Source organism: Protobothrops mucrosquamatus, unplaced genomic scaffold, assembly GCF_001527695.2.
Source record: "Protobothrops mucrosquamatus isolate PMUCROS unplaced genomic scaffold, P.Mucros_1.0 scaffold5543, whole genome shotgun sequence".
In the NCBI taxonomy this organism is placed as follows: Eukaryota; Metazoa; Chordata; class Lepidosauria; order Squamata; family Viperidae; genus Protobothrops; species Protobothrops mucrosquamatus.
In genome coordinates, this window is record NW_015391398.1 from 1 (window position 1) to 8,937 (window position 8,937).

Below are 8,937 nucleotides of genomic sequence, written 5' to 3' on the forward strand. Positions count from 1 at the left end.
GTTAAATTTAACAAGGGCTACCAGTTTGAAGGACTTTAAAAGGGGATTAAGACAAATTCAGGGAGCATGAAGTTCTTACAGCATAATATGCAAGACACCGTGTTTTTCCTGTCCTAAAAGGCATATATATTTTTGATGTTTTGTAGTATGATGGATATACTTCCTGTCCTCTGATTACCAACTACAACCGAGCGATCCTGGCTGAGTTTGATTACAACGCTCAGCCTTTAGAAACATTTCCCTTTGATCAAAGCAAAGAGAGACTGATAAGTTTTCATCTGAAGGCTAACATGATGCCCCATCTGTATTGGTATGGACTTCTGAAGTAAGTATTCTAGTGCACCACAGTTCATACTATGTAGGAGTTAAGGGGAACTGACTCCCAGGAAGAGAGTTAATTCTTTATTAATTGCATAGAAAGGTAGGCTTAATTTGAGCAGTGCCATTTATTTTAAAAAATTCTGAATAATGGTAAAGAAAATATGAATGTTATGAGATAGATTGAACTGTAAATTCAGTCTATCATCTATCTATCTATCTATGATTATCTATCTGATTATCTATGATTATCTATCATCTATCTCTATCTATGATTATCTATCTAATTATCTATGATCTATCTATGATTATCTATATCTATGATTATCATTATCATTATCTCATCTATCTATCTATCTATCTATCTATCTATCTATCTATCTATCTATCTATCTATCTATCTATCTATCTATCTATCTATCTATCTATCTATGATTATCTATCTATCTATCTAATGCAAACTTGAATTATTCATGTCATATCTCTTCCTGTGTACCAATTTTAACTTTGGCCACTTCCTGCAGGAATGAACAACGCTGTACCCTAGTTTTTTTATACATAAATATCAACTGAATCTCCAGAAGTTATTGTCTTAGCCTGTTCCACCAAACTAGCTTGTAGTACTTCTTTACTTTAGTGTAGAAAAAAAAAATCACATTTTAACGGTTAATTTCCACGCAAAGCCTGCTTTCTTTGTTTCCATTATAATGAGCAGCAATGTTTACTCTTGACGTAGTGCTACACGTAATTTCAGGAAATATTTAACAAGTCTAATTCTGTGAAGGTGTAAGTCTTTTTTTTTTTCTTCCTTTCTCACAGGGGATATTGGGGTGGTCCAGGTCTAGTGAGGAAAATATTTCACCTTGGGTTGAAGTAATCGTTGAAACCATCTTCTGCCAACTACAAATCATGTAAACGCTTAAAAAAAAAAAAAGCATCCAGAGATTCTCCACCGAAATTAATAAAATAACTTCTCTGTAGGAATCAACCTCCAGAGTCCTCTGCACCTTAAAACACAGGTACAGTTTTTCCTTATTTCTGCACTTAGCAAAGTACTGCCTGGCAAACACAGCCAGCAGCTGTATTTTTAGCAATGCCAGGTTGACAGAATTAGCTTCTGTAGGCTTCAGTTAAATGTGGCTGTGTAACCTAAAATGACCCTCATTAACTCACCTCGTTCATGAACTTTACATGGCTTTTTTTTTAAAATCCATTGACCGAATGTTTTAAGTGCGAACTGTTGCTCACTGACACATCAAGAACCCCTTGCTTTGTTTTTAAACAGAAGGCATGGATCTCTTCATCACTAAACAGAAAACACTCTGACCTGTTCCATTTGAATACCACAATGGTTATTCTGTTGTGAGAATGAGTAGGAGGATTTGCATGACTAAATTAGCTTTCCACGTTGTTTTAAGTCAAGGTTTCCTATGCAGGACCTTTTTCAGCTACCATGTCCCTGCTCAATTATAGCACTGTTTCTCAATGGTTGGTGAAGTGTCCTAGCTCGGTGGACAGTTAAGAATTTTGCAGAGAAGGGGCAGCTTCAGTATCCAACAGAATAGCTGTGAAAAAGTCAGGTAGCTGGAGACCTCAAACCCCCCCCTCTTTTCCTGACTTGGGACCTGTCAAAGGGACCTACCTATCCAGGTGAATAAAAAGATGTCTGTCCTGATATAAAGCAGCTTTCTGAAGACTGCATTAAGCAAAAAAGCACAATTCCACAAAGATACAGTTAAAAAAAGTAATAGATGTGTTTTAATCAAGACCAGATTTTAGACCCTTACAATCAGGATTTATACAAAATCAACTGTACCGCCAAGTCAGCACACACACACATTAAAACACAGCTACCGAAGAAATATCTTCTCAGGAGTGTCCCGGCTATTTGTTTAATGCTGTGGAAGAAAAAAAAAAGTATGGGGAATGCCTGTTGCACATCTTGGTAAATACAGCAAAGCTATCATCCTAGTCTCATAGACCCCAAACTTCCATTGAAATCAATAGCATTGTGTTTCAGTAGTTTAGGAATTCACGGTAAAGAGAACATAATTTTATCAGAAGTGTCACTTCTAATGGTCCCTGAACAACCGGTTGGTAAACGTGGATTACCTTTATCGTAACAATTCTATCATGTCTTTTTAAGCTGTTAAGTACAAACCAGAAAATCTATTTTCAAAATCCGAATAAGCTGCTGTACTGTGGAGGTTCTGTAGAACCATTTCAAATTAGCTACAGCTTGATAAAGCAAAAACCCAGAATATTTTTAGTTGCTCCAGGTTTCAAATGAAACAAAAGCAGAGGGATCCTAAAGTGATTTTATAGGATGAGCAGGGAAAGGCTACTGTCACCCTCTGTCCAATTCTCCCCTCAACAAATTTGCAAGCACAGCGTATCCCATAAGCTAAAGTTTCCTGACCTACCCCCGTTGTCCCAGTATGGCACATTCCACCAGCTGCCCAGGCCATCCTTTCTGTGCCTCCTCTAGGATGCAACCACCAAAAACGCCCGTTAACTCATTGTATACTTAAACAGTTTCATCAGTAGGCAGCAAGTTCAACTTATTCTGCCCCCTAATCCTAGCACCTTCCCTATCTTTCTCAGTCACTGACGTCCTTGAACTTTGCCAAATTTTGTACCAAACCACTGTTTGGAACAACCACTTTTTGATCTATGTCCAGAATAATTCCATCTTTATCAGGAATCAATGCTAAAAAAAAAAAAAAGTTGCTAGGATTTCTTTGTACGTAATAATCTGCACGTGATTTGCTCCCAGTCTTTCAAGTAAAATACATACCTCCAAATGAATCAGTTCTTCTAAATTGTTCTGGATGTGATTGTAAACGATGTCAAAAAGTTCCTCCCTCGATCTTGTCCCATCCAAATGAACTGGAATATAAAGCAGCACCATTTGAAAACAACAATTTTACTGGGCTCAGGATTCTTATTTTTCATTGGGCAAAATAAGATATATATATTTCAGCTTTTTTGCTTACAAATTTAGTAAATGAGGGCTTATTCAAACTATCCTTTTTAAAAACAAAACAAAACATGGCTATTACAGTCCAGACAACTAAGCAAAACTATTCTGACTTTCTGACCCAAGCAATCCCTTTCCCTTTCATTTTCAGTCTGTGGGTAGAGCTAAAAAGTAAATGATAAACAGAACTAACTATATAAACTGTTGCAGTCTAAGTAAAATTATTATTTTTTTTGTAACGGTAACATATTTGCAAACAACCCTGGGAATGTTACTAAAAGACCTGTGTTTTGAAACACAATTTTCCAACTTAGTGACACAAGAAAATCAAATTCAAAAGGGGCTTCCAAAATCCAGCTGAACTTACCAACGTCAACATTAAGGCTCTCCATCACCTTCTTATGTCTGATGTACATGGGCCAGACGTGACCATCGAATAATCCAGGTGGATCTGGGACGGTGTAATTCCTTGAACTAGAGAAACAAAAAAAAACCACCCATTTGCATTTGGGTTGTTATGTAGACCTTTTAAAGCCATCCAGTCGTCCTAGATATCCACCTGTAAAGGTTAGCTTCTCATGGACTTACCTTCTCCTCCTCTTACATTCTTCATAAGGAATAGAAAGAAAATACCGGACGTCAAAAATATCGATCAGGGGTCTGAAAAGAAGGAAAATTTCTCAGGTTTTGTTATGTTAACAGAAACATAAGAGGGGGCGCAAAGTCCCATCTTGTGCACCATCCTATTTTTAACAATATCTGAAAGCTTCTGGGAAGCTCACCACCAGAAATTAAAACCCTCCCCATAAGAGAAACAGTCTGACTTTGGTGCAGCTCAAAACTATTTAAATATCTAATTTTCTTACAAAACATTGAATGCATTTTAAGTCAGTGTCCAGTTCTGATGATCACAGCTGCACCTACATACTTTGTGAAATCACTTATTAGTTGTTTTCGCATTCTGGCTGGGGAATTCTGGGAATTGAAGTCCACACATCCTAAAGTTGCCCAGTTTGAGAAACACTGGCCTATCTACTCTCCAAAGAATTTTGGAATATTTTAGGCTGCACTTATATTATTTCAGAGGTACAACATTTGCTTTTTTTTTACTTCTTTATTCAGTAAGCTTCTAGGGATTTCCTACCTACTTAAACCTCTTCTTCCTGGTTTATGCCCTGTAATAGATCGGTTATCAGCTATGGGTTAAATGCAGCCAAAGAACCCCTCAAGAAAATGCTCCTCCTTTTAAACAAGTTTTATTAGTTTTTTTCTTTTTACAAACAAGTGCTTAGGAAACAACGTGATGACAGGGTAACCAATTATCCAAAAGCAAAATCATACATATATAATTCAAATTAAATCATTAAAAAACTCCCTCTCTATTCCCTCAAATAATATATTATATTCAAATTAATGTGTTTCAATACAATTAAGTCAATCAAAACAATCATCAATAACATTTCATCTACATAGGTCCAAATCCTGTATTAGGTTTTACTATTTTCAATTACCATATTTTATTTCATTACAATAAAAATGTTATTAACACTTCAGGTACCTCTCCATTCCCTTTTTCCTTAACATAGTCAGTAATCCTTTATTAATATCATTTCTTCTTTTTTTAAAAAATCCCTCTTATTCTTCTTTCATTACAAAATAACTATCCTAAGAAAGTGCTCCTCCTTCATGCTTCTTTCTATATATAATCAGAGAGCATTGGAACAAGTAAAATTTATCTAATCGCCACCTGCTCTCATGTACAATCAAAACGGTTCGCACCACGCCTGTTGCATTATCTGTCAAAGACTTGCTAAGAATAAACAAGTGTCAGCAGGTACTTGATTAGATATAGAAAGCTGGGACAGTTCTCAGGATATTTGAAACTTTTCTTCGCCAGCCAAAAACGACCAAACTACCAGAACGCGTAGAAAGTTCTATTAGAAGTCATTGCCTTGACTTCAAGTTACCTGTAAGTATAAAGTAAAAATCCTTCCACAATAAGAATATGAATGGTGTCATCATTTTCCTCCATGATTCTGGTATCAAGTGTATTAATGCCATGAGATCGCTCAAACTTAATGGGATTTTTTTTCCAGGCACTGATGGTATTCATCATTGCATCTATATCCAAAGCACTAATAACTAAGGCAAAAGAACAGAGATGTTAGCTCCGAAGGGAGAGACAAGCAGTATCACGCGATATAAAATGCCCCAATCTCAGTTGGTGACCAAGCTTGCATTCTTATTCTTTCTTCTGTTCACTGACTAGTTCTATGATAGAACTAAAGGATTTTTTTAAATAATGAGTCACTGTGTCGATATGAATAGAACTTACCATCGTACTGTTTAAATCCATCTTCAACCTGTATTTCATCTTGGGGCTGAAACAGAATAAAAACCGTCTGCAGAGCTCGTCACAGATTTCCTAAGGCTAATTTTAAGATGGATAAAACTGTGTTCAAACTGACTCCCTGGTAATTCAAAGCTTGTATTAAAAGACGATAGCTAGAGTTTCAATAACTTTACATAATATAGGGTCTCAAGGCAACGACAAATGAGCTTGTCCTTTATCTCATCGCTAACAAATAGCCACCTATCCTATTTTCAAAACAGTAGAGTCATGCCAACTGTATATTAGGATCTTATCCAGTAACTACAGAAAAACCTTTATGTCCCAACCCTCCAGAAGTAAACCGATATATGACAAGACAAACACATTATAGGGAACACCGATGCTTAAGACTTAGAAGAACATTAAACTCCATGGGAAAACAAAAGTCTGCAAATACATGGAATTCAGCCTACTGATATGATGGGAAAGGATTGGAGAAAAGTATGCAAAGATGAAAACAATCTGCAAAGATGGACAAAAACCTAGGCTGAAGATGTTCATTTAGAGGCAAATTACTGTGTAGCTTGCTATGCATTTAAAAAAGCATCCCAACATCCAAAGAGGGTTTAGTACAAAGTGAGCAAAAAAAGGGTGTTTCTAATGTGCCATCTGCCATTTTCTCTGTTGTCTTTTCTTCTTAGCTAAGTGTAAGCAAACCAATATGCATTTGAAAGGAGCAAGCAATCAGAATCCTTAAGTCTCCTGCTATTAAAACTGAATGTACTGCTTCTACATCTATTTATTCAGTAGATACTCCAAAAGGTGCAGGAACGATTCTGCCTACGTCATTCCTCAGCTCTGTTGCAAATGTCACAGCAGTTCCCATCAATTACATGGGCAGAATGTTAGGCTTTAGTTGTATTGAGACCATCACAAAGTATAAACTCACATGTTAACAATCAACATACTTCCAAAGGTATCCTTTATCCACATATTCTAGCCAGGAAAAGGAAATTACATAATGGCTTTTGGATGCCCGGCGAACGGGAGGAAAAGCAAAAGCAAATTTTCCCAACCCACCTTAAAGAAGTCATCTTGATGGACCACACTGCAGTTGGGCAGCAACTGTGTGAGTTTGTTAGTCAAAGTGGTCTTCCCGCCATTAGTGATCCTATAATGGGAATGTCACACAATGGGTATCAACAAATGCAGCAAATCAAAACCTCTGGAGATTACAGAAACTCGTCTCAGGGTAGAGAATTTTGAACATGGATGGAAATGAGAGGGATTCCAGGACTGAAGGCAGACCAGGATCGACTCTCCCCCATTCCTGATTCACACCCACACTGTCTCTTATACCATCTCTCTAATTCTTTTTCTCGGAGAGGAAAATGTCTGTGGAGATTCTTAGTCATCCAGGTCATGGTTGTCTCAAAGGTGTTTTTTCAAGAGACCACTGGACTTTCTGCTTTTTTCTTTAAAAACGTTTTGCTTCTCATCCAAGACGCTTCTTCAGCCCCACCATCCAGTCGTTCTCGGATGAGAAGCGAAACATCTTCAAAAAACAAACAAACAAACAAACAAGAAAGTCCAGTTGCCTCTTAGAAAAAAAGCACTTTTGAGACCCAGAGGAGGAAAATCGAAATAAACAAAAGGATAAATTGTGGCTGCCCACCCCGCTTTCTTCAAAAACAGCCAACCCACCAGCCACTCAACTCTCAAAATTAAACACGATGGGGCTGCAACCCTCTGCCCATCGACTGCATAAGTTCATCCCTGGAAAAGAGGCAAGTTGGAAACCCCGCCCCCTTGAGAGTTAGAATAGAATAGAGCTGGAAGGGACCTTGGAGGTCTTCTAGTCCAGCCCCTCCCCCCCCCCGCTCAAGGAGGAGAACCTATGTCGTTTCAGACAAGTGACTGTCCAGTCTCTTCTTAAAAACCTCCAGTGATGGAGCACCCACGATTTCTGAAGGGAAGCTGTTCCTCTATCTATCTATCTATCTATCTATCTATCTATCTATCTATCTATCTATCTATCTATCTATCTATCTGTCTGTCTGTCTGTCTGTCTGTCTATCTATCTAATTGTGGCTGCGCACCCCGCTTTCTTCAAAAACAGCTAAACCACCAGCCACTCAAGTCTCAAAATTAAACACGATGGGGCTGCAACCCTCTGCCCATTGACTGCATAAGATCATCCTTGGAAAAGGGGGAAGTGGGAAACCCCGCCCCCTTGAGAGTTAGAATAGAATAGAGCTGGAAGGGACCTTGGAGGTCTTCTAGTCCACCCCCTCCCCCGCTCAAGCAGGAGAACCTATGTCGTTTCAGACAAGTGACTGTCCAGTCTCTTCTTAAAAACCTCCAGTGATGGAGCACCCACGATTTCTGAAGGGAAGCTGTTCCTCTATCTATCTATCTATCTAATCTAATCTAATCTAATCTAATCTAATCTAATCTATCTATCTATCTATCTATCTATCTATCTATCTATCTATCTATCTATCTATCTATCTAGGAAAAGAGAGAGAAAGAAAGAGAAAGAAAGAAAAAGGAAGGAAGGAAGGAAAAAAGAAAGACTGGAGACGGCGGGAGAGGACCACCAAAGGCACCCAGGAATATCACGGCACCTGCCCGGAAAAGCAGCAGCTGCGGCAACAGCTGCAGCGCAGAATGGGGGGGGGCTCGCACGTGGAGGACCGAGGACCACCTTCTCCCCACTGCGCAGGCGCCGGAGCACCCCGCGCCCAAGCCCCCCTCCCTCCCCCCTCTCTTCGTCCTTCCTCTCACCCGCCGATGCCGATGATGACTTTCATGGTGCCGCGAGCGCGCTGGCCTCACGGAGAGCCCGAAAATGGAAGAGGAGGAGGAGGAGGAAGAACCGGGAGGGAAAGAAAGCGCCACGAGCGTCAACTGCCGAGGGGAGCCATCGCGGCGGAGACAACGGCGACAACGGAGGGAAGCCGACCGCGCTCCCGCCAAGTCCTGAGACGAAAGAAGGCGCCGCTATAGTCGCGCGGGCCTTTACCCCCCACCCATCGCCCGCCCTCGAGCGCGCTCATTGGCGCAGGGTGCCGCCAATCGACGGCCTCAAAGCGCCGGCTTTTTTTTTTCCGCGCCTCCCGTCTCCTCCCCAAGTCTTAGCATCCAATAAAGGACTGGAAACGAGGGCAGGCTCGCTCCGATTGGTCGGTTTAGTTGTTGGCCCGGCCTCTCTCTCTCGTACCGGCCTGTGGCGTTTCCGCGCCTCGCCAGTTGCATTCTGAGGCGGATGAGGGATGAGTGGTGTCGCTTGGTCCTTTTTAAATAC

At 40.0% G+C, this 8,937-nt stretch overlaps 1 protein-coding gene and 1 long non-coding RNA gene across 2 annotated transcripts; one reads left to right on the forward strand and one right to left on the reverse strand.

The window, feature by feature from the left end:
- Positions 1-68: 68 nt before the first annotated feature.
- LOC107299831 lies at positions 69-1,332 on the forward strand. The gene is made up of 2 exons (XR_001549200.1): positions 69-325; positions 1,138-1,332. It is a non-coding gene; the product is annotated as an uncharacterized LOC107299831 (long non-coding RNA).
- A 716-nt stretch (positions 1,333-2,048) lies between these two features.
- Positions 2,049-8,623, reverse strand: LOC107299832 (nicotinamide riboside kinase 2). The gene is made up of 8 exons (XM_015829175.1): positions 8,418-8,623; positions 6,711-6,801; positions 5,634-5,679; positions 5,266-5,440; positions 3,887-3,958; positions 3,666-3,772; positions 3,116-3,207; positions 2,049-2,216 (listed from the first exon to the last, which is right to left on the reverse strand). Exons 1-8 carry the CDS (start codon positions 8,441-8,443, stop codon positions 2,211-2,213), a joined length of 615 nt encoding a protein of 204 aa, XP_015684661.1. The 5' UTR covers positions 8,444-8,623; the 3' UTR covers positions 2,049-2,210.
- Between the last annotated feature and the right edge of the window lie 314 nt (positions 8,624-8,937).

Coding starts and splice junctions, on each gene's coding strand:
- LOC107299832 (XM_015829175.1), bottom strand. CDS start 8,443: ATGAAAGTCATCATCGGCATCGGCGG. Junction 3,959..5,265: donor TTTTTACTTTATACTTACAG/GTAACTTGAAGT, acceptor CCTTCTTTTCAG/ACCCCTGATCGATATTTTTG. Junction 3,773..3,886: donor GAATGTAAGAGGAGGAGAAG/GTAAGTCCATGA, acceptor TTGTTTCTCTAG/TTCAAGGAATTACACCGTCC.